The 26,782-nt window shown below is 35.5% G+C and overlaps 1 protein-coding gene across 1 annotated transcript in view; it reads left to right on the top strand.

Moving 5' to 3' along the window:
* The window catches only part of LOC150096566 (AP-1 complex subunit gamma-1-like), a 449,674-nt gene that overhangs the window by 219,080 nt on the left and 203,812 nt on the right, over positions 1-26,782 (top strand). The window contains exons 10-11 of the mRNA XM_090408538.1: positions 457-512; positions 20,850-20,963. Coding sequence (XP_090264664.1) covers positions 457-512; positions 20,850-20,963 — 170 coding nt within the window. The remainder of the gene's footprint in view (positions 1-456; positions 513-20,849; positions 20,964-26,782) is intronic.

Here is a 26,782-nt window from a genome sequence, read left to right as displayed (position 1 = left end):
CAGAAAACTAGTCACCCAGATGTACAACAATTATTGTGTCCTGACAGCATGTGTTAAAAAAAAACTTACGACAAATCATGTTTAAGTAAGATGTCACAAATAAATAACTTAAGATCACTTTAAAATTGCTGTTGACTTGTAGAGACTCTGTGAATGTTACAACTTGCCTTTAACATGTTGTGTTTATTTCACTGCTTTTCTGGCACTTAGCTTGGGAATTTCCTACTTAATTTTGAGTTGCTTTTAGGCTAAGGCAATTTTGTGGCTTGTTTCTGCTGATGTACATGTGTGTGTGTGCAAGCTAGGAAGTACATTTGGATATGATGGGATGCCAAACCTTAGTGCATTTTGTAGCTTGTGTGAATTTTTAGCACTTTGAAAACAGCTGTTTACACAAAAATTGTATTGATATTGAAACGTGTTACTTGTTTTTTTTCTTTCTTTCTTTTTTTTTAGGTGCTGGGTGTAAATATTTTAGGAAGGTTTTTATTAAATACAGATAAAAATATCAGGTAATCATAACATTTTATTGATGTAAATTCTAAATAAAATCAGACATAAATAATCATAAGATTCTGCTGACCGATGACATATTCTGATATTTCACCAGAATTTGAATATACATATGTTTGGTGAAATTCCAGAATAATCTTTCTCTTAAAAACTGTCTTGATGTGTTTTAACATTTTGAAACATTGATTTATAACCAGTTCTGTAATAATTTGATCTGTTGCTGTGTTTTAAACACCAATACTATTTTAATAGTACTGCCATTAAACTAAAAATACTAGATTATAGATGTTTTAAACTGTATCATAATCATGACACAGAAGGATCTGATTATAGTGAATTATCATGATCATTAAAATTTAATTCTGACATGACATTGGAAATGCATGAATCAATGAAGAAAAATTTTACTTACTCTCAAGGTTACAACAGTTCGTAAGACTTAATCAGCTGTTTACTTAATTAAATCTTACATATAATTGAATTATAATTGTACTATACAGGGTGTTCGGGATAAATTTGACAGTTTCGTAAGGAAAAAGAAAATCTTCTTTGTATCTATTAAATTTAATGAATTGACAAAAAAACATTACAGGCAGAGTTAATTACAATACTATCAACAAGATTTACTCAAAATAACCACCATTAGCATCGATCACAGCTTCAATTCTGCTTCGGAACCTCGAACAAGCTGATGCTACAGTCTCCCTGGGAAGGGCCGCAAAAACTGTTTTAATTTTATCCATTAACTGGGCTTTTGTATTACTGGAAGTGCGATTGGTGTCTTTTTCAACTGTGCCCCATACAAAATAATCCATGGGGTTAAGGTCTGGGGAGTTTGGAGGCCAAACATTTGGACTGGTGAAGTCGTAGAAATTTTCAGACAACCATTTTTGACTTTTCCCAGAGGTGTGGCAAGGGGCCGAATCCTGCTGCCATACATACGGCCTACCATTGGCTACCCTTGTTATCCAGGGCTTGACTACAGTTAGCAACTCCACGAACAAAGCCCGAATTCCAATGCCAGGGTTCTTCAACACCTGTTCCTGCAGATTTGCGAGGAATTCTGCTGTACGAACGCAATCAGATCGTCTGCTAGGGATCTTTCTTCTTGCTACATCCTCGTAGTCACCATTGCAAGTCTCTAGTTCATGCCTGATTGTTTTTACTGTATTCAGGGAGCATTGGGCAGCAGTCGTAATATCCTTATTTTGATGGCGGGCACGAATCATCATGATACAAGTTATTCTCTTCCATGATTCAGATGGGTTCCAGCTATCCATCCTTTCTGACATCTTGTATATGAATGAAGAAGGGTCCAAACTTTTAAATGAAGAGAAGTGTGTGTTAATACATGTAACTTACGGAAAAATATAATTAATTATAAATATGTCAAATTTATCCCGAACACCCTGTATATATATATGTTAAAATATACCAAGCAATTTTAAACCTGGTTTTACTCCATTTCCCAAGTAAGCAAACAGACAAACAAGTCAAGTTTGCACCTGCAAGTGATGCAAGTCTATTATACCCAAGGTAAAATACTTTCTACATTTATATCTCCTCCAGAGATTTTTATTTAATAAGGTTAAAACACCTTATGGTAACTTGTTCTGGTAAAATACTTATAAGCTCTGTATTACTAAATCTTGGTATTTCTAGCCTTGCTCCCACTGATGAGACCTCAATAAAGGTTGAAACCGGTCTGTAGTGGCCCCTTGCCTTTAATACAAAACATCATACATCCCCTTCTTGGAGATGTGTTTTGGCATTAAGGGTAAATATTAAGATTAGTGATCAGAGCTTATGCCACCTTTACCACGAGTTGCCTTGGTCTTGCACAACCTGTAGGATCAGCTAGACTTGCATCACTTGCAGGCGCAAACTTGACTTGTTTGTCTGTTTGCTTACTTGGGAAATGAAGTAAAACCAGGTTTAAAATTGCTTGGTATATTTTAACATTTATTATACCCAAGGTAAAATACTTTCTACATGTATATATATATATATACTAGGGGGCTCTGCCCCCCCCCCCCCACCCGACGCCTACAACACTCAACTCCTCCGAATTCCGGACTGGTAGGCCGGTTCTCCTTGAATTCTGATGACTTGAATTTTGAAAAATCGAAAGGGGGATTCAACCTCCTGGCGCCTAAATCCCCCTCCCCGAGTTCCGGACTGATAGGCCAGTTCTCCTTGAATTCTGATGACTCGAAAGGGTCCCCCCCCCCTTTCCCCGGGCGCATACGGTGCCCAACCCCCCAGTTCCGGACTGGTAGGCCGGTTTTCTCCTTGAATTCTGATGACTCAAATTTTGCAGACTTGAAAGGGGTCCCCCCCAGGCGCATACGGCGCCCAATCCCCCCGAGTTCCAGGTTGGTAGGCTGGTTCTCTTTGAATTTTGAAGACTCGAAACCCTCCCCACAGCGCATACAGTGCCTAACCCCATGAGTTCAGACTGGTAGGCCTGTTCTCCTTGAATTCTGATGACTCGAATTTTGAAGACTTGACACTCAAGGTAGCCCTGAGTTTCAAAACGTTTCAAATAACTTGACAAAAAACGTGACACAAAAACATTACAAAAAAAGCTTATCGTTTTATATTATAGAGTAGATATATATATATAGGGGGTCTGGAAAGTTCTGATGAACATCTAGAACAAAAATCAAAAATTAATTAATTTTGTCTTCTTTTATATATACAGGCAGCCCCCCTAGTTACGAATGAGATAGGTTCCTGAGAACTTTTTTAGGTCGGATTTGTATGTAATTTGGATCCCTAGTAAACAGCGCATATATGGTAATAATAAAAATACTATAATGGCTCGTATGTGGCAGTAATAATACAGTGTAATATCATCATCATCATCATCAAATTCCTGCCATGTACCCTCAAGGGGTGTACAGGATATGACAGTACTACATGAAAAAATTATATCATTACTAACTTCCTATCTACAATTTTCCTCCAAATCAGTCTGTTACTTGTCAAGACTCCAACATTATCAGATCTTATATTTCTATCGTCTAAGGCACTTTGTACCGTATCAATCCACCTATATCTTGGTCTTCCTCTGGGTCGTTTTCCTGCCAACCTGGCAGAGAACACTTGTTTTGCTAATCTTTCCTCTCCCATTCTATTCAAGTGACCATACCACCTGAGATTAGCTCTGCTAACGCATTCCTGGATGCTGACAATGTCAAGTTCTTTCCTAATATCCTCATTTTTAATATGATATTGCCATTGATGCCATCTGTTCACGCCTCTAATCTTTCTCAGGACTCTCATATCTGCGGTCTCTAGTCTTTGGTCAAGTGTTTTACTTCTGACCCAGCTCTCAGATCCATAAGTTAAAATTGGTTTGAACACAGTCTTGTATACAGCTAATTTAGTGTTCCGACTAATTTCTTTCTTATTCCATATGAATTTATTCAATTGACTTCCCACCATACCAGCTTTGCTGATTCTGTTGTCTATTTCTATATTTAGTTTACCATTTTCAGTAAAAATTGTGCCTAAGTAGCTGAAATGTTTTACTTGTTCCACAGGTTCTCCATTCACAACACAGTTGACATTTTCAATGATTCTGCCTATTTTCATTGTCTTTGTCTTTTTATTGCTGACCTTCATACCATATCTATTACAACAGCTATTCAATTTAGTCAGAGAATCTTGCAGACTTGTAGCGGATTTATTTAGAAGTATAACATCATCCGCATAAAGCAAAGAGCTGACATTAACATCTCCAATTTTGATATCAGGTTTAATACCACATTCCTTCATAATGTGATCCATACAGATAATGAATAACAGAGGGGATAATGTACATCCTTGTCTCACACCAGATTTAACATTAAACCATCTTCCTGTACTTCCTTCAATTCTAACTGCTGACTCACAACTCAAATAAAGACTAAGTATTGCTTGATATAATGCCCCACTGACACCATATAACTGCAGCGTATTGAATAGCTTCTCTCTTGGCACCTTGTCATATGCCTTTTCCAAATCGACAAAACTTAAATACAGATCTTTGTTATATTCCCATGCTTTCTCGACTATTTGTCGTAAAGTGAAGATCTGATCCTGACAGCCTCTATTTGGCCTGAATCCAGCTTGTTCTTCACCAAGCTTTTCTTCCACAATTCTTCTCAACCGTTTCTCAAGTATACTTGCATAGATCTTGCCAGGAACACTCAGTAGGGAAATACCTCTGTAATTCTCACATTCAGTTTTATTTCCCTTTTTATATATGGGTACTATGAGAGCTCTACTCCAATCATCGGGAATTCGTCCCTCTGTCCAGGCTTTCTGAACTATGCAGTGCAGCCACTGTAAGACTCTTATAGCACCATACTTCAGCATTTCTGGTCGAATATCATCTACTCCTGCTGCCTTTCCACATTTCAAGCTTTTGATGGCTTTTTCTACTTCAAGTATGGATATGTATTCCTGACTGCATGCCTGGTCAGTGTTTTTTATCACTGTGCTCTCATCACTGCTTGTTTCATTTAGCAGTTTTTCAAAGTAATTACTCCATACTTCAAGGATATCTTTTTCTCCTGTTTTCATTTCACCTTTATCATCTCTAATTCCTTTTACAGCACTCTTTCCTCCATTCCTAAGCTTCTTCAACAACCTCCAGAATATTTTGCCACCTTCTTGATATTTATTTTCTATATTCTTGCCAAAGTCCTCCCATGACTTTTGTTTAGCTAGTTTTACACACTGTTTAGCTTTCTTACATTTGTCTCTGTATTCTGTAAGAGTAAAAGCTGACTTATTTGCCAGGAACTTTTGATATGCTTTCTTCTTTTCCTTCACTGCCTCTTTAACTTCCTGTGTCCACCAGGGAGTTCTAATTTTTTTATCTTTGCACACAACCTCACCACATGCCTCTCTGGCAGAATCAATCAATGTTTCCTTCAGAGTTTGCCACTGAATCTCCAAGGTTTGATTCCTGTTCTCAAACTCTTTCATTTTCTTTTCAATAATATTTCTGTATTTTAGTCTACAGTTCACATCTGAGAGCTGCTCAACTTTTATTCGCTTCAAAACTTTCTTACATGTTATTCTTTTCAGTATGAAATTCAATTTTATCCTGCTCAAGACTAAATAGTGATCACTTCCAATTTCAAATCCTCTGTACACTCTGGTGTCCTGCACCAGGGAGAAAACATCACTATCAACAATAACATAGTCAATGAGACTTTTCTTATTCCTAGCCTCTTCTCTCCATGTGAATTTGTGCACATTTTTATGTTGGAACATGGTGTTAGTAATAACCAGTCCATGTCCTGAGCAGAAATCCAACAGATATTTGCCATTATTATTAGCTTTGCTCTTTTCTCCAAATTTTCCCAAAATATTTTTGTATGTCTCACAATCATTTCCTACTCTACTATTTAGATCCCCAACAAGGACCAACTTTTCCTTTTTCATTGTGTCAGTTGCTTTTTCTAAAGCCTCAAAAAATTCCTCCACTTCTACCTTAGTAGAACCTTCTGTGGGACCATAGGCACAAATAAGTCTCATTGTCCAGTTCCCCATTCTCATATTTGCCCACATTACTCTACTTGAGACTGACTGCCATTCAAGAAGATTAGCCTCGTATTTTGTGTTGAATACTATGGCTACTCCTTCTTTTCCTTGATTGTCATTGCCTGAATATAACATTTTGTATTTATTGCTCAGAAAGATTTCACCAGTTTTGGTCTTTTTTGTTTCAGTCACCCCTATTATGTCGATCTGGTACTTATCTAATTCCTCAGCTAGCTCCATTTCTTTGCCATTCAGGCTTCTTACGTTGATAGTACCGATCTTTAACTCTGGTGATGTTGAGTTGGGGTTTGTTTTCAGATTTGTTCCAGTAGCTGACTTTTCGCTGTTCGCCCTGGTTCCCTGGCGAAAACAACGGGGGCCTTGTTTAACCGGGCGACGCCCCAGCCGGCATGAAATTTTGTCATGTTGTACCATCATTTTTTATTTTGGTTTAACCAATAAGAATACAATTTGGTCGGCTAAATCCCAAATTGTCAGCCCATCCTCGTTCGTTCAGTATCAAAGTAGATACCCAACAGGGTGCACCACGAGAAGGTGAGGATTGGACATTAGGTCAGAAGCCCTGGTCGGTTCTCCGCATTCCTTTAAAGGCTATGTGGAGGTCTCCTCTCAGTTATACAGCTTTGACCCTTAAGCACCCCCTGATGTACCTAATGTGCTCTTCAATGTCCTCCACAGTAATAAAGGGATATATAAACAATAACTTATGCATGATGATGTTCTTGCATAGAGGAATTCCTTAGAATGAGGCCACTCGGCTTAGCGATACTTATAACGCTTTAAAAATTCATCCTTTCTTTTAGTGTTGCATGGTGATCAGCATTCATATTAGAAATTATGGACTTTACAACCATGTTATAAATAACTCTTTTAATTTCCCAACATTTCAATATTCATATTAAGATCATCATCTGGAGCACATACAGGACAAGCTGAGTTACATTACATACTGTAAGCTAGAGAAACAATGATTTGATCATAGGTTATTCTACTGGCATGACCTCTAGTGGAAAAAAAATTAATTATTTAGAAGCTATATCAAGCTAAATTCTATTTATAACATGAATAAACACTCTTTCTTATAGATAGTTTTCTTTCAGTCACAATGATGTCCTATTTTTAGCATTACAATTGTTAATTTTGATTTAGGATCCTGAATTAACTACTGTCCTGTTTATAGTTACTCTTATTAGAGAGGGAGGTTCCGTGGGTCGAATATGTGCCTTCCATATGTTTGGGATTTTTAGACCATCATTATTGTTCAGATTGGGGTGGTTGATAATAATCTCACAGGTTTCCTTAAATTTGCATTCATACCATGTTGGTGTGATGTAGACAACTAGTGCTTTTCCAGTCAATTCCATGTAAGGTGTTCATAGGGCATAATCAGAAGCTTCACCATAATTATTATATTTAATGTGTCATTTATGTTCTTTTTGTCTGATAGGAATTGTGCATCTTGTTTCCCCTATATATGGGGTATGTTTCAGGTGCAATAAATAAGGTATACTCTAGGGTGGGCCAGCAGCAGGAGTGGGTCTTTGGATGAGTTGAGTAAGCTTTTTAATTTTGCAGGAAGTTTAAAGGTGGCTTTGAGGTTGCATTTGTGTAGTATTCTGTTTATTTTATCTGATGTCCCTTTAACGTAAAAAATGGTTATAGTTTTATTGTAGTCTGGTTTGTATTTGTTTATTATTGAGGTCTTGTAGAGAATTTTGTTAATAGTGTTTTGGCTGTATACCCATTTTTTGAAAAGTATTGCTAATAACTTTAAATTCATCTTTCAATGCATGTTCACTGGAGCAGATCTTCAGAGCCCTTTTTTTAAGAGTATTAATGACACCTAGTTTTTGTGTTGGGTGGTGGTGGTAGGAGTTTATGTGTATATATTGGCCAGTATGTGTTGGTTTCCGGTAAACAGTGAAGGAAAAATTGTCAGAAGGAAGACGTGTGACAAGTGTATCTAGAAACGGAAGTGTGGTATGTTTTTCAATTGTTGAACAATTGCCAAAAGACAAACATTAAGACATCACCATAAGCCAGACCTATTGTTGAGGTACTGTTAAAGTGCAAGGGTACCTCTCCAAAACCTTGAGTGATCTGGAAGATCACTATAAATTTCACTTAGTAACCCTAAAGGATTACTGCTAAATGCATCTCTCCTGACCTGAATTACTTTCTGGAGTAGTTTACAAATTACTCTGTGGAGTAGAATTACTCTACTTCACAGAAAGCAAGAAAGCCAAAAGACGAACATAATTAAATGTTATCAGTGGGAGCCAAACCTAAGGTTGAAGTAATGCAGCAGATATATATTTCCCATGTAAAAGTACTGAAAGTACAAGAACTATATGATCTCTATAGATCCCCACTTATAGTTGATGAAATTCGAGCAATTAGATTAAGATGTATAATAAAATTAGTTTAATCCTTTATCCAAGTGTGAGCAAACAAAGTTTGCACCTGAAAGTATCTTCAGGACTGGGGTAAGGTCGTAAAACACCAGGGCAACTCGTTGCAAAGGTGGAGCAAGCTACCAACACTCCTATCTCAGTATCTCCTATAATGCAAAACACATCTCCTTGCAGATATGTCTAATGTTATGCATTAAGGGAAGGGCCACTACCCAGACTAGTTTCGACCTTTATTGAGGTCTCTTCAGTGGGAGCCAGGCCCAAGTGGAGATACCAGGCAGAAGCATTAGCAGGTCATCTCTACCTATTGTACCACCTTACCCCAGTCCTGAAGATACTTTCAGGTGCAAACTTTGTTTGCTCACACTTGGATAAAGGATTAAACTAATTTTATTATACTCTAACCAAGTGAAAAATAAACTTTCAATAGATTAAGATGGCTTGAAAGAATGGGTAAGAAGAGAATGGCTAAACAATCATTCAAGATGAAGCCTGATGGAAAGTATCTAGAAACGGAAGTGTGTTCTGTTTTTCAATTTCAATTGTTGAACAATTGCCAAAAGACAAACATTAAGACATCAGCATAAGCCAGACCTATTGTTGAGTGATCTGGAAGATCACTATAAATTTCACTTAGTAACCCTAAAGGATTACTGCTAAATGCATCTCTCCTGACCTGAATTACTTTCTGGAGTAGTTTACAAATTACTCTGTGGAGTAGAATTACTCTACTCCACAGAAAGCAAGAAAGCCAAAAGATGAACATAATTAAATGTTATCAGTGGGAGCCAAACCTAAGGTTAAAGTAATGCAGCAGATATATATTTCCCATGTAAAAGTACTGAAAGTACAAGAACTATATGATCTCTATAGATCCTCACTTATAGTTGATGAGATTCGAGCAATTAGATTAAGATGCCTTGAAAGAATGGGTAAGAAGAGAATGGCTAAACAATCATTCAAAATGAAGCCTGATGGAAAGTGACCCAGAGATAGATTATGGATGCATTGGAAGAATAATATCCAAAAAGACTTAGATGAGATGGTAATTCAGAACTGGAATGAAAAAGCTCATGTGAAACAGAAAAGAATGGAAGAAGCTGGTTGCATTCAGCTGAAACCTTAGAGGTTCAACTAGCTAAAGAAGAACAAGTACTGAAAAGGTTATTTAATCCTTTATCCAAATGTAAGCAAACAAAGTTTGTACATGAAGTATCTTCACAACTAGGCTGCTTGTATAATTAAACGACTTCACATTGATTGCCTTAGTATTCCATATTTTCCATTATTTCCATTATTAAGATCACTAAATCACCTTAGTATCCCTTTTGGGTCTGTCCCCCCCCCACTGTCCCCCCCCCCATCCACTCAGCAAGACAGGTTAAAACCAGTCTTGCTGAGGCCTTTTCCATAATGCATAGCATTATACATGTCCAATAGGATGTTTGTTTTGCATTATGGTATGTTAATGCAATTAAGGCGAAGTCATTAACCTCTATATACAAGTAGCATAGTTATGAAGGCACTTCACTCTCCAACTTAGTTTGCTTACATTTAGATAAAGAATTACCAAGATATAATTTTTGGCAAGTTTTTACCAATTATATATTTGGTTTAATCCTTGATCCAAGTGTAAGCAAACAAAGTTTGCACCTGAAGTATTTTCAGGACTGGGATAACTCGTGGCATAACTTCTCATTTCTTGCCTTAGTATCCGATATAATGCAAAGCACATCTCATTGCAGACATGTATAATGCTATGCATTAAGGGAAGGATCACTACCCAGACCCAGAGGTGGTGATACTAAGGTGGAAGTAATGAAGAAGTCATATTTCTATATACCAGTTGACACCTTTTGGCAACTGGGATATATTTCTATATACCAGTTGCCAAAAGGTGTCACACCTTATTATTAAAATTCTGTGGATTAGAGATAAGTTGATGGAAGTTTTTTCACTTGGTTATGCTACCAATTATATCTTCTTCTTTGAGTGCCATCTCCTATCGGAGGTCAGCGACCACCTTGGCAAATTTTGAGCGATTCTCAGCTATTCTGAGCAGTCTCTCAGAGTTCATACCAGTCCACTGTCTGATATCTGCCAGCCAAGATTTTCTTCGTCTTCCTTGTCCTCTTCTTCCATTTATCTTCCCTTTTATAATCAATTGAAGTATCTTATATTTTTCATTACGAAGTAGGTGACCAAGATATGCAGTTTTCCTTCTTTTTATGGTATCTAAAAGTTCACGTGATTTCCCCATTTGTTTCAGTACTTCCTGATTGGACGTTTTTGCTGTTCATGGGATTTTTAACATTCGTCTGTATAACCACATCTCAAAGGCTTCAAGTCTTTTTATTGATGTTGTCTTCAAGGTCCAAGTTTCTGCACTGTACAGCAGTACAGACCATACATAGCATTTAACCATGCGTACTCTAAGCTCTAAGTTTAAACTGCGGTTACACAGTGTTGATTTCATCAAGAGAAAATTTTTTCTTGCCATTTCAATTCTAACTTTTATTTCCATTTCTGGATTGCAATCTTCATTTAACCAGCATCCGAGATATTTAAACTTTACCACTCTTTCTATTTGTTTCCTATTTAAAGAAAGTGCTAAATTAAGAATTGGTTTCTTACTTATGACCATGAATTTAGTTTTGGTGATATTTATTTTTAATCCCATTTTTTCACTCTCTGCATTTATTAGCTCCAAAAGATTTTGAAGATCCTGAATATTGTCAGCCAGAAGAGCTGTATCATCGGCATATCGGATGTTACTGATGATTTCACCATTTACACTAATCCCTTCCTTTCTTCCTTCCAAGACTTTTTGAAATATGGCTTCTGAGTAGATGTTAAAAAGAAGAGGTGACAGCACACATCCTTGCCTTACTCCTCGTTTGATGTTAATGGAGTCTGTAATAATGTCATCAACTTGAACAGATGCCTTTTGGTTCCAATATAAGTTTTCAATGATCCTGATGTCTTTACCATCTAATCCAATTCTTTTTAATAGTACAATCATTTTAGCATGTTGGACTTTGTCAAATGCTTTCTTGAAGTCGATGAAGCAAATGAATATTACCTTGTTTTGGTCAATACATTTTTGAAATAAGATCTGAGAACAGAAAAGAGCCTCTCTTGTTCCCAAGCTGTTTCTAAAGCCGAATTGGGTATCACTGATGGTGTCTTCACATTTTCTGTATATTCTTTTTTGAATTATTTTCAGAAACATTTTGAGAACGTGACTCATTAGGCTGATCAGTCTATGGTCATACAAGTTTTCGCATTTACTTTTTTAGGTAGCATGATGAAGGTCGACTGTAACCAGTCTTGAGGGATTATGCCTGTATCGTAGATCTTATTAAATAGCTTTACTAATATGTTAATGTTGTCACCTTCTAATAACTTTACTATTTCTGCCGGTATTTTATCTGGTCCTAGAGCTTTACCGTTTTTAGCTGAGTTCAGTGCACATTCTACCTCTGATTTTAGAATGCATGGACCTTCCATATGTTCATAAGTATTTTCTGGGTTCTGTCTGTCATCAGTAAAGAGTTCTTCTATATATTTCACCCATTCTTGTATTTTGTCATCCTTTTTGGATATAATTTCTCCCTTTTTGGTAGCATGATGAAGGATACAGAATTGTTTTTTCTTATATATACCTGAGGTCTCTTTCATCTTTTTGTGTAGATTAAAATTGTCATGTTTTTCCTGTAGAATTTCTATTTCTTTACATTTTTCATTCATCCAGATTTCTTTTGCTTTTTTGATCTTGTGTTTAATAATTTTCTGAACCTCTGTATATTTTGTTGGATTATGATTTTTATATGATCTGCGTTGATCCATGAGATAAAGAATTTCATCAGTCATCCAATCTTTCTTTTTTACTGCTCTATTAGGACATAAGATATTGGTACATTTCTCTATGAAGACAGATTTCAATTTGTCCCACGATTCATCAACCCTCGTGATGTCATCATTCTTGATAAGTGCTAGCGCTTGATTCAGATCTTGACTCAATTTGCTTCTTATCTCTGTGTTTTTTAATTTTCCCAAATCAAACCTTTTTTTGTTGATGTTTCTTAAGCATAGCTTTCAGTCTAAGTTGTAACTCTGCCACCAGTAGGTTACGATCAGAAGCAATATCTGCACTAGGATAGGTTTTTGTACTCTTTATAGAACTTCGAAATCGTTGATTAATTAGTAAGTAATCAATTTGGTTTCTGACTATATTCCCATTATTATCCTGTGGTGATCACCAAGTATACAATCTTCGAGGTGGTAGCTTAAACCATGTGTTTGTGATTATTAGCTCCTCTTCCTGGCAGAATTGAAAAAGACGGCCACCTCTCTCATTTCTTGTGCCCAGTCCATGTTCGCCAACTACATCTCCACCTCTACCTTTCCCAACTTTAGCATTGAAATCACCCATGACTATGTTAAATCATGCTTTTTTGTATTTTTCATTAGTTCTTTTAATTGATCATAAAATTCTTCAATCTCGGTATCACTCTTGTCAGCAGTAGGGGCATAGACTTGTATAAGATTAACATCTAGTGGTTGTCCTTTCAGTTTTAATAACATCATCCTATCTGAGTAAGGGATGAAGCTCAACAGTGACTTATTGATCTCTTTGTTTATTATTATTCCAACTCCGTTTTGATGGTTGTTTTCATAACTTCCAGAGTGATACATTGTCATGTCATTGACTTGAGTTTTGCCTAATCCTGGCCACCTAACTTCACTCATTCCTAAAATTCCAATTTCAAGTCTTTTCATTTCTTGGATAGCATTTCTTAGCTTACCTGCTTCATACAAGGTTCTGACATTCCAGGTTCCTAGTTTTACTGAGCGCACCATGTTGAGCCCGGGGATTCTTCGCACCCCTGTCCCATTTAAGGGATGCCAGTAACTCGGGGCCATTTGTATAGATTTGCTCGCCATGGTGGTTAGTCTGGAGAGAGAATAGAGCAGTAGTTTCTCCATTTGCTTTCTGCTCTGCAGTATTACAGATGTACACAATAAACTGTATTGCCATCTGCAATTTTCTAATCACAAGCTTTACCGTCATCATGAGACTTCAACCTTGTGTCAGTACTGACAAAGCTGCTTCCCTTTGCCAGAGGATTGAATCCTTTATTTTTCCTTGTAACCCTAGGTAGGGGCCCTAACCAGGTACTGACAGCCGGAGCCAGCTGATCCCGGGTTGTTTATAGAGGTCTGCTCCTCTGAAGATTCTTCCGCACATTTCACTGTTGGGATACAAATCCTCTTCCACTGATTTGTCTTGTTCTTCACAGAGGTCCGTTAGCATCCTTGTAGGGAGTGTACCCTACGGAAGGTCCCAGGGAGCATGACGTGGACGTGGACTTGCCTCACTCCCCACCAATTATATATTTGGTTTAATCCTTTATCCAAGTGTAAGCAAACAAAGTTGGCACCTTTGTTTGCTTACACTTGGATAAAGACGATAAAGAAGATAAAATATTCGAGAAGAATGCAATCAGGAATACTTATCTATACTTGAGGTAGAAAAGCCATCAAAAACCTGAAATGTGGAAAGGCAGCTTGAGTAGATGATATTCAACTGGAAATGCTCAAATATCAAATATAAAGGTATAAATGTTAGTGGTTACATTGCATAATTCATAAGGCCTAGTCAGAAGTTAGAATTCCAGATAATTGGAATAGAACACTCATAGTTCTCCATCTATGAAAAGGGAAATAAAACTGATTGTGAGAATTACTGAGGAATTTCTTTACTAGTCATTCCAGATGAGATTTATGAGAAGAGGATAAAAAAAAATATGGAAGGGAAACATTATTATTTTCAGATTTTTACTTTAAGATAAATAGTGAAAAATCATGAGAATATAACAAGCTGTGTCTAATTTGGACAATAATGTTCTGATCTCTTTCTGACAAAAGGATATGTTGGGCACCTGGAATGGTTGGCAGTATTTACCTTTGTCAGTTATGCGTGCATTGGAAGCCAAATGGGAAGCCAGGAGATTGGCTTTTGTTGCATTCTTCTTCCCAATTTGCTGATGTCTTTTTTTAGTGATTTACCATTTGCCGTCGGAAAGTTCAAAATATAACAGTCTTGAATTTTTTTTGTTTTCAGCTTCAATGGAGTCGTGTACCATTGATATGATTAGGTTTGGTGATGATGCAATAGAGCCATCTAGGTATGATAGGGGTGGAAATAATAACTAGTCCATGTCCTGAGCAGAAATCCAACAGGTATTTGCCATTATTATTGGCTTTACTCTTTTGTCCAAATTTTCCCAAAATATTTTTGTATGTCTGACAATCATTTCCTACTTTGCTATTTAGGTTTTTTATTCTATTTAATTTTTCACTTTTCATTGCGTCAGTTGCTTTCTCTATAAAGCCTCAAAAAATTCCTCCACTTCTCCTTAGTAGAACCTTCTGTGGGATCATAGGCACAAATAAGTCTATTGTCCAGTTCCCCATTCTGATATTTGCCCATACCTGCCATTCAAGAAGATTAGCCTTGTATTTAGTGTTAAATATTATGGCTGCTACTCCTTTTCCTTGATTGTCATTGCCTGAATATATACAATTTTGTATTTATTGCTCAGAAAAATCTCACCAGTTTTTGCCTTTTTTGTTTCAGTGTTTTTTTGTATATGCACTTTATGCATATAATCTTAAATAAATCCAGTAGAGGCTATGTGATTGATTCCTTAACTAAACTGAATAACAGCTGGAAAAAAAAAAAAAAAAAATTGGCCAGAAAATGAGCAATAAAATGATAAACCTATGAAAATAGACAGGATAATGGAAAATATCAGCTGCATCCTGAATGGAGAATAATAGAAGAGATAAAATATTTCAGTTACTTAGGTACAATTTTTAGTGATGATGGCAAATTGAATATAGAAGTAGATATCAGTATAAGAAAAACTCATATTGGAAGTCATTCAATAAATATATATGGAATAAGAGAGAAATTAGACAAAAACAGTAAACTAACTATATACAAGACATTTTTAAACCAATAACTTACAGATCTGAAAATTGGGGTAGAATTAGAACATTATGATCAGATACTAGACCACAAATGTGTGAGTTTTAAGAAAACTTAGGGGAGTGAACAGATGACATCAGTGACAGAAGTATATTAAAAATGAAGTATTAAGGAGGAACTTGAAACTTAATTTAGGAATATGTGAATGAGCTAATCTCTGATGGTATGATTTCTTAATTGAGAACAGGTGTTGGCAGGATGGAAAATGACATTGAGGAAGACTAAGATGTAAGTGGATTGTTGCTGTTAGAAGTACCTTAAAAGACTAAAATATAAGATACGACAGTATTGCTGTATTGGAGGAGGATTGTTGATAGGAAGTTATTCACTTTTCATCAAGTAATATCAGTGTCCTGTACATCCCTTTGAGGGTTCATATTAGGAATTTGATGATGATGGTTTTTCTGCATCCACAGTAAACATTACACAAAACCATCTTCCACTCTCAGGTGTTGTGACCTCATTTCACATCTGTTGCCATGTGAATACAAATATTACATGTAGCTGTTGGGTTGGATAATAATGAATATCATGCTGAAAAGGGAACTTTCACTTTGCAGTGTAATAGCTTTGGAAAACCTGATGTTACAGCCTTCCTTAGTTTGTTATACCACATCATTTCATCATATTCGTATATACTATAGTGCATATCTACTGCAAGAATCAATTTTATAACTGCTAATTAACAACATAATAGGTTTTTTTTTTTTTGCTGAGAGAGTTGAATACTCATGTTTCAGCTCAGCAGTAATGATATCCTAAAATAATGGTATGATATGCTGTAATTCCTTTACTGATATGGAGGATATCGACTGCATTTACCAACTAACCAGATTTCCGGTCTGAAGGCCCATAAATATCATGCAGCTTCTTCAGGAAATGCCTATAAAATTTACTGCATATTTAATTGTAAAAGTGTAAAAGAATACATAATATTGAAACTACTAGAAAAACATGTAATAACACAATCAGACCACTGTCTCTCCTTAATAGCCACCTTTCACGTCATTAAAATTCATCATTCGGCTCAACAGCCCATCAGAGCCAAGTAAATTGGCATCTTAGAAATGTGATTACTGCTTATGATTCTTGTCTGCACTGCTGTCCTGTCTGTAAATTACATATTCTTCTACCAGTTTTGCAAGGTTATTAAAAAAAAAAAAAAAAACCTAAGTTACAGTGAGGAGGAACCCTGTGGCATCCATATGAGACTGGCTAACTCACCTTCAACTGAAAAGCTCTGATAAAGGTTCTTCATGTCCTGGACACGATTTGAACCCATATTTCCAAAAGAAAGGAGCCACTCATAAAATGTCTGACCACGAAAACATCAAGAAGATAAACCACGAAAAATTTCCTTATCTTACAAGTGAAGCAAAGTAACCTGGTCAAAAAAAAAACTGAGTTACTCCAAAAAAGGTCAGAAAAAAATTACACTATTTTTTTTTTTAATTTTTATAATGGTACACGAGAGGTTGACAACCTGTGAATCAGTACAAATGGACAGAAAATTGAGGAGAGAGAAGAAACTTTTTAACATTGATTTGAAGAACTACAGACTTTACTCTTTAGGAAATACATAGGGAAGTGATCTAAGGTACAGCAATAGAGGGAATTAGCAAAGAAGAAATATTTGTTCTACAAATTTGGTGTTAAACTGTGAAGAGGTGTTGAGTATGCTGTATATGTTTTAACAGATTTAGAGAAGAGTGGAGGAATTACTAATGCCAGTTGTGATGAATGGTAACAATGGAATCAACTAGAGAAAATGCAAGTCAAAGAGTTAATGAACATACGAATAAATAGTTAACAGCTTCTATAGATAGTATATAGTATAACTAGGATATAGTATAACTGATGTCCTTTGATTGGAAATATGGGTTCAAATCGTGTCCAGGACATGAAGAACCTTTATCAGAGCTTTTCAGTTGAAGGTGAGTTAGCCAGTCTCATATGGATGCCACAGGGTTCCTCCTCACTGTAACTTAGGTTTTTTTTTTTTTTTAATAACCTTGCAAAACTGGTAGAAGAATATGTAATTTACAGACAGGACAGCAGTGCAGACAAGAATCATAAGCAGTAATCACATTTCTAAGATGCCAATTTACTTGGCTCTGATGGGCTGTTGAGCCGAATGATGAATAAATAGGACACGCAGATCAGATCGCATTCAGAAAAATACAGCCCACTTTATATTTTAAAGTGGGCTGTATTTTAAAACATCCTTAAAATAAAATAAAATAAAATAAAATAAAATAAAAAAAAAAGCAAGCAAAATTGGAAGCATTGACATTCAGTTTTTTTTCCTGTCAAGTTGAGTCCATGCATGAAGGGTTGGTTGATGAGTTAATGTGTTCAATGATACACTAACTAATAATAAATTGCTCCGAGATCACCGATTTATTTGAACTTATAATCCTCTTCAGATATGCAATATACAAACAAACAGATGGTGAAGCTGTGGGCTCCCGCTTCTTTTCCATTGGGGATGATTCATCATCATCATCATCATCATCAAATTCTTGACGTGTACCCTCAAGGGGTGTACAGGATATGATAGTACTAGATGAAAAAAATTACATCATTACTAACTTCCTATCTACAATTTTCCTCCATATCAGTCTGTTACTTGTCAAGACTCCAACATTATCAGATCTTATATTTCTATTGTTTAAGGCTCTTTGTACCATATCAATCCACCTATATCTTGGTCTTCTTCTGGGTCTTTTTCCTGCCAAACTGGCAGAGAACACTTTTTTTGCTTATCTTTCCTTGCCCATTCTGTTTAAGTGACCATACCTGAGATTAACTCTGCTAACACATTCCTGGATGCTGACAATGTCAAGTTCTTTCCTAATATCCTCATTTTTAATATGATATTGTCATTGATGCCATCTATTCATGTCCCCTAATCTTTCTCAGGACTCTCATATCTGCGGTCTAGTCTTATTTGATTGAGTGTTTTACTTCTGACCCAGCTTTCAGATCCATAAGTTAAAACTAGTTTGAACACTGTCTTGTATACAGCTAATTTAGTGTTTTGACTAATTTCTCTCTTATTCCTTATAAATTTATTCATTTGGCTTCCTACCAACCCGTCTTTGTTGATTTTGTTGTCTATTTCCATATTTAATTTACCATTTTCACTGAACATCATGTCTATAGGTTCTTCATTCACAATGCAGTTGATATTTTCATTGTCTTTGTCTTGTTATTGCTGACCTTCATACCATATCTATTACAACAGTTATTCAATTTAGTCAGGGAATCTTGAAGACTTGTAGCAGATTTATTTAGAAGTATGACATTGTCTGCATAAAGCAAAGAGTTGACATTAACATCTCCAATTTTGATATCAGGTTTAATACCACTTTCCCTCATAATGTGATCCATATAGATAATGAATAACAGAGGGGATAATGTACATCCTTGTCTCACACCAGATTTAACATTAAATCATCTCCCTGTACTTCCTTCAATTCTAACTGCTGATTTACAACTCAAATAAAGACTAAGTATTGTTTGATATAATGCCCTATTGACACCATATAACTGTTGTGTTTTGAATAGCTTCTCTCTTGACAATTTGTCATATGCCTCTTCCAGATCTACACAACTTAAATACAGATCTTTGTTATATTCCCATGATTTCTCAACTATTTGTCGTAAAGTGAAAATCTGATCTTGACAGCCTCTATTTGGCCTGAGTCCAGCTTATTCTTCACCAAGCGTTTCTTCCACAATCCGTCTCAACCGTTTCTCAAGTACACTTGCATAAATCTTACGAGAAATACCTCTGTAATTTTCACATTCAGTTTTATTTCCCTTTTTATAGTATGGGTACTATGAGAGATGTACTGCAGTCATCCAGAATTCATCCATCTGTCCAATCCTTCTGAACTATGCAGTACAGACACTGTAAGACTTTTATACCTCCATACTTGAGCATTTCTGGTCAAATATCATCTACTCCTGCTGCCTTTCCACATTTCAGGTTTTTGATGGCTTTTTCTACTTCAAGTAATGGATATGTATTCCTGACTGCATGCCTGGTCAGTGTTTTTTACCACTGTGCAGTCATCACTTCTTGTTTCATTTAGCAGTTTTTCAAAGTAATTACTCCATACTTCAAGGATATCTTTTTCTCCTGTTTTCATGTCACCTTTATCATCTCTAATTCCTTTATTTTCTATGTTCTTACCAAAGTCTTCTCATGACTTTTGTTTATCTAGTTTTACACAGTGTTTAGCTTTCTTATATTTGTCTCTGTATTCATTTCTGAGAGATAGCTCAGAAATGAATTTTACAAAGAGAAGTCTACACTACTTCTCTTAATGAGACATTTACGAAATGCAAACCACACAGTGATCTATTGCTTCCCAAATAAGAAGTTTAAATTGACAACTTTTAAAGATCTTACAAATCAGGACTAAATGAAGCATGTCCATGAAATCTTTTTTTTTTTTATTTAAAAAAAAAAGATTAAAGAACTAGAGACTATTCATTACATCACCATTATCATGAATAAGTGTCCCCTAACCTGAAACATTATGATTGCCAAATATTTAGAGCTATTCAGCCAGCATTAGTTATACTACTACTAATGCTGGCTTATCATATATACCACAGTTTTTCCCGTTAGGTTTTTTTTTGTTGTTTATTTGTTGTAGTTCTAATATTTTTATTGTATTCTTACTATTTTAGATTTCTTTACACTTTTGTTTCTTCACTGCCATATTGTTTTTAATCTTGTACTGTTTTTGCCAAATAATTAAATTCAGTACTAATAAAAAAGTAATATAAAAAAACCTTGAAGTAACTAAATTTGAAAGCAAATATTACAATCATCTTTCCTGTCTGCTTTGTCGACTTGCTATTATATTGCTTGATTGTTATCTTGTAGAAATGTGAACACAACGTTTGGAAACAACCTCAGCATTTTGGAATATTGCAAGACCTCTTAAATACCGTATGTACCACATATTGCAAGGAGAAAGATAATCACCACTATTCAGATTTTAGAAACCAAGAATTAAAGAGATTTAGAGAGACTGTGAGAGAGAGAGAGAGAGAGAGAGAGAGAGAGAGAGACTAATGAAATGATGGGAAGAAATAAGTCACTGGATTAATTTTTTGATGAATACCAGTGATATTGGAAAAAATGTTAGTAAAAAATAGCCACTGATACTTAGTTTTAAATTTGGTAAAAACATTACCAATCTAGTTTTGATAAACATTGCTTTTGTTCCTTTTTGAGAATTTAAGTAAAACTTTATTATGTTTTCTAAACTTTGATATTCTAGGTATGTATCACTGAATACTTTACTGAGAACAGTTAATGCAGACTACAATGCAGTGCAGAGGCATAGAAGTACTATTGTGGATTGCTTAAAAGATCCTGATGTATCTATACGAAAGTAAGTAATAACTGAATATGTGTGTGTTGTATGCATTGAATGCTATTAAAATAACCAATGAGAACTTATTTTCAGTATAGTACAGTACATATTCTTGTAGTATTGAGATGAAATACAGTAATCCCTTAATTATCCAACCACAGCAGGAGAGCAGTTTGCCAGTTGGATAACTGAAGTTCTAATACAGTACCACAATTACATGGTACTGTATTAGACGGAATTTGAAACTCCAACCACTTCACAGGTTGATTATTCAAAGGTTCATTTGCAAGGTTGAATAGTTCAGAGAGCATCGTAAGAATTTCATTTGAGCTAACTTTTTAAAACAACCATGTATGGTCTTTTCTAAAAATGATGAAACATGCAGAGTTATTTGTCAGTTTATTTTTTTAATGTAAATCCCTCCCATATAAGGATATAAACCTACTGTATATTATTACTGTGAATGGATGGACCACTGTGCTTATTACTGGTTTTTACCAGTAATAAGCACAGTGGTGTTTTCACAATGGGCAGTAGAATCGATCTGCCATCTAAAGACATTAACAGACATTGATGTAATTTTATGGGATTCACTCTGCAGTGATTGAATCCCAGTAAGATTCAAACCAGTCTCCAAGTTGCTGTAGAGCACATGCATGTGATTCATGCCAGGCTGTAGGATATCTGCTATTTAGTGGTATCAGATTATCTTACATTATATATATTTTTAAATTTTTAGCGATGGCCAATTTTGATTAAATAAATAAATAAAAAGGAAAGGATAATTTATAATTTTATTTTATATGTAAATATTTCCTAAATGTATAATGAAAATACATTATTTCTTGTAGTCAGAAATTTCTTTACTGATGTTTACATATAAGAGAAATCTTTGTATAGTTAAAGGCCTGTCACAAACCGTTTAATTGATATTTATTTATAAAAAAAAGACACCTCTGAGTTAGTAATTTTATTTCTGTAACTTAAAAAAACCTTGAGAGAAGAAAATATTGAACTTTCCAATAACGTTTTCACACTATTAAAGAACTGTTCTTGTTTACAGCAAGCGATGGTTTTACTTTTGTCTCACTGTCATGTTACTTACTAGTAGTGTGCATGCACAAAGTTTGTATCTTCTGAAGAGAAAGTTGAATTAGTGAGAGAAAATGATAGAATAGCTGTTGTGTTGATTAGAACAGAGAAGACATTCTGAAAAGTGGAAGTTTAGGAGAGAAATATAGGTTAAAGGCATTCTTAAGCCAAAAAGGTGGAAAAGAGCATTATGAGGGAAACAAACAATCTAGGATATCAGTTATCCCAAACATTTCTCATGAATGGATTGATTTCTTTCAAAGGAAGCTAAGTTGTAGTTAGATAAAAGATATATAGTTTCTTCCGAAGTAATGGACAGGTCCTTTTGATACATTATGCAGCAAACATATTCTAGTTAAAATTAAATGCTGTGAACTTGAAAGTAATGAATTTTTTGTGTTCCAGAATAAGGAAGAAGTTTCCATAAGGAAAAAGGGAACTTTAAAATTATCTTTATATTTCAAGGAAATGGTAAAGGAACTGATATTGTAGAGAAGGTGTGAAAGAAGAAATCCATTCTTTCTTAAGAAAAGTTGCACACGAATTATCCTTTTGCTTTCAAAGAAAATCAGGTATGAGCTAATTAGATTTCTATGGCAACTGTTTAGGACAGAAGAAACTATGCCTTATAAGTTTTAAGGTTGTGTGTGTTCTAATCCAATCCTATAATCTGGAAGAGAAGAAATGTTGTATGGTGTTTGTTCTTTATATCTGATGTTAAGTTTGTGGGCCCTTTTCTGTTTATGAGATAAGGTTTTATTTATAATGCAGATTTGTATATAGTGCTTGCGAAACACAAATATTTTACAGATATTGGTAAAGCAATACCATAAATTTACACTAATATTAATGGTTTGTAAATAAAGATGTTATTTTAAAATTTTCTTTGTGTCTCACTCAGTTAAGTTAACTTATTATTATAATATTATTCTAGATCCAAATCAGCAATATTAACTAAAATGTTTATAAACCTCAGGCACATAATATGCTGGTATATGTAACCAGGGACAAGACATACAGGGCAGAATAGTACTCCAGAGAACCAGCTTTCCAATGGCATCTGCTGACTATAGAGCTTACCTGTCTTTTTATGTGAATTTTATGCTTGAAAGTATATAAACCTGTAACTTATCATATGTATATCATTGCTTCTACTTCTAGTGCAAAGATTAAAAATATTAGTGATGCTGTCCAAAAATGAGAAAAGAAGAATTAATGATTTTGCTGGAACAAATTATTTAAAATGTTAATAGTATGGTTAAGTTTTCAATGCCAGGGCAAAGAAAGTGTTATGGAAGAAGCACAAAAGAAAGATGAGAGAATAAAGTTTGTAAGTTTCTTGCCTAAGTATGATAGGAGTGAATTGGGAAGAAAGTGAATTGATGCATGAAATACAAGTGAATTGATGCATGAAATAACTTATTTATGCTGTGGATTGTGCTTAAATGGATTTGGATTTTGTCTGGAGAATGGTTTGTTTCAGTGAGAGAAAATGGATGCAGAATTAGGGAAAGTAAGGCTGTATGCTGGTGAGCATGCATATGTATAGACGGTGATGTGGATGAGTGTGAGATGTAAAAGAGAAAGAATGCTTAAGGCAGTTTCTTAGGTCTCAAATCTGAATGAGACACTTATGCCTCATTCAGATTTGAGACCTTAAACGATTCAAGGATACTTGTAGGTCTAAGAGGATATTGAAATGCAATGTATGCTAGTGCTAGAAGTATCATCAATAAGCATTAGTAGTTTCTGGCATTAGTTAGCTTGAATTGGCTAAAAATAATAGGCATTAGTCACTTTGGTTTGCAGTGGAAAATATTGTCACATGGATAGAATGTGAGAGATGTATTTTCATGCAGGATAGAGAAAAAGAGAACAGACTAAACAATGGGTTTTGCAGATAATAGCAGAAGAAGTAGAATTTATCAAGAAGCAAGAGTTGAAAGAGGCAATGCATTTGACACTATTTAGCATAGGATAAAAGCAAGTCAAGTAGGCTGTGGGGTAGTGGGACAAAAAAGATATATGAATGACATGCATCAGAAAATTAGCTCAATGAGCAGATGGCAGATAATAGTTATGGAAACAGAAGTTGAAAGGAGGAGGAAGCAAACATGTTTAGGGAAGGAAATGGAATTTATGTAACTACTGAGAGATACTTATTCAAAGAGCATGTGATGGAAGGTACCTAGCATACTCTGGGAATAACATTAAAGAATTTCTCATAACCATAATTTTGCTATATATTTAAAATTACTTATCTGCATATTTATCCCCAAACCTTTTAATTCTTGCCCATTCAGGATATAGGGATTACTCAAAATTCATATACCAAATAGCCCTCTCTAGTTTTAAAAAGAATGAAAGCTGAGAAGCTTTCACGGTCAAAGTCTAGAATAATATATACAAATATTGGAGAGAGAGAAAAAAAAGTTTGAAAGCAGTAATCAGACTTTGGAGACTCGATCACAAACTGAAGAAAATGCTGATACTGATTCAGCTAGGAAGGCATGCAGGGTACTTGTTTGCACGGAATAGAAAAATCACTTCACAGTGGACTTTGGAAGTTAAAGAGGCAGCTCTTTAAAAGGAGAAAGCATATCAAAAGTTCTTAGTAAGCATATAAACATGTTCCCTTAATTATTACTGATAAAAATGTAAAAATGCAAGCAGGATGTGGAATTCACTAAATAAAATTCATGAGAAGACTTTGGGATGAATATAGAAAGTTGCAGCAAATTCCAAGTACAGTGGCAGGTGGAATTGCGCTAATTATGTTCATTTGTGCATTGTCCCATTCTCCAGGTGCAATATTGGCAAGTGGGTCTTAAGTAGCAGTGAGTTTGAATCTATCTTGTATGAGTTGGAATCTAACAAAATTAAATACATAGTAGGTGTTGTCATCATCATCAAATTCCTGACATGTACCCTTAAGGGGTGTACATGCCATTGATGCCATCTGTTCATGCCCTAATCTTTCTCAGGACGCTCATATCTGCGGTCTCTAGTACTTGGTCATGTGTTTTATTTCTGACATAGCTCTCAGATCCGTAAGTTAAAATTGGTTTGAACACTATCTTGTATACAGCTAATTTAGTGTTCTGACTAATTTCTCTTATTCCATATAAATTTATTCAAATGACTTCCTACCATACCAGCTTTATTGATTCTGTTGTCTATTTCCCTATTTAATTTACCATCTTCAGTAAAAATCGTGCCTAAGTAGCTGAAATGTTTTACTTATTCTATAGGTTCTCCATTCACAATGCAGTTGATATTTTCAGTGCTTCTGCCTATTTTCATTGTCTTTGTCTTGTTATTGCTGACCTTCATACCATGTCTATTACAACAGTTATTCAATTTAGTCAGAGAATCTTCCAGACTTGTAGCGGATTTATTTAGAAGTATAACATCATCCACATAAAGCAAAGAGCTGACATTAACATCTCCAATTTTGATATCATGTTTAATACCACTTTCCTTCATAATGTGATCCATATAGATAATGAATAACAGAGGGGATAATGTACATCCTTGTCTCACACCAGATTTAACATGAAACTATCATTTCCTACTCTGCTATTTAGATCCCCAACAAGGACCAATTTTTCATTGTGTCAGTTGCTTTCTCTAAAGCCTCAAAAAATTCCTCCATTTCTAACTTAGTAAACCTTCTGAGCCTCCATAGCTCAGTCGGTATTGACAAAGCCCTTTGGTCGGAAAGACCTGGATTCTTTTCCCGTTGATGACATGAGGAACCTTTATCTGGTTCTCATTATTTCGACTAAAGGTGAGTTACCTGGTCTCATATGGAGGTAGAGGGTTTTTTTCACCTGGAAACTTGGATTTTTTCGTCCCTCAAAGGCAAACTGGCCCCGTGAACACACAGTCATGAATGCTTAGGACAATATGTGGAAGAGATAGTCCTCACCACATGTCATTACGCCCGTAGTTAACCATGAGTAACATCATGGTAGTCAACCTCGTAGATAGCAGACGGCACATGAATGGAATGGAGAACCTTCTGTGGGACCATAGGCACAAATAAGTCTCATTATTCAGTTTCCCTTTGCCCACATCACTCTACTTGAGACTGCCTGCCATTCAAGAAGATTAGCCTCGTATTTAGTGTTGAATACTGTGGCTACTCCTTCTTTTCCTTGACTGTCATTGCGTGAATATAACATTTTGTATTTATTGCGCAGAAAGATCTCACCAGTTTTTGCCTTTTTTTGTTTCAGTCAATGTTGATCTGGTACTTATCCAGTTCCTCAGTTAGCTCCATTTCTTTGCCATTCAGGCTTCTTATGTTGATAGTACCGATCTTGAACTCTGGTGATGTTGAGTTGGGGTGTGTTTTAGGATTTGTTCCAGTAGCTGACTTTTCGCTGTTCTCCCTGGTTACCTGGCAAAAACAACGGAGGCTTCGGCGACCCCCCCAGTCCACATGAAATTCTGTCATGTTGTACCATCATTTTATATTTTGGTTTAAGCAATAAGAATATAATTTGGTCGGCTAAATCCCAAATTGCCAGCCCATCCTCTTTCGTTCAGTATCTAGGTAGATACCTAACAGGGTGCATCACGAGAAGGTGAGGATTGAACATTAGGTCAGAAGCCCTGGTCTGTTCTCTGCATTCCTTTAAAGGCTATGTGGAGGTCTCCTCTCAGTTATACAGCTTTGACTTTTAAGCGCCCACCCAAGGTGGGTGTTGTTACAGACCTAATTGATCAGTTGCTCGTGA

This window comes from Typopeltis vanoorti, chromosome 18 (genome assembly GCF_054136105.1).
Source record: "Typopeltis vanoorti isolate ZY-2024b chromosome 18, IOZ_Tvanoo_1.0, whole genome shotgun sequence".
In the NCBI taxonomy this organism is placed as follows: Eukaryota; Metazoa; Arthropoda; class Arachnida; order Uropygi; family Thelyphonidae; genus Typopeltis; species Typopeltis vanoorti.
The sequence above is the reverse complement of the archived record's forward strand: the minus strand, read 5'-3'. Positions and strand labels throughout refer to the sequence as shown.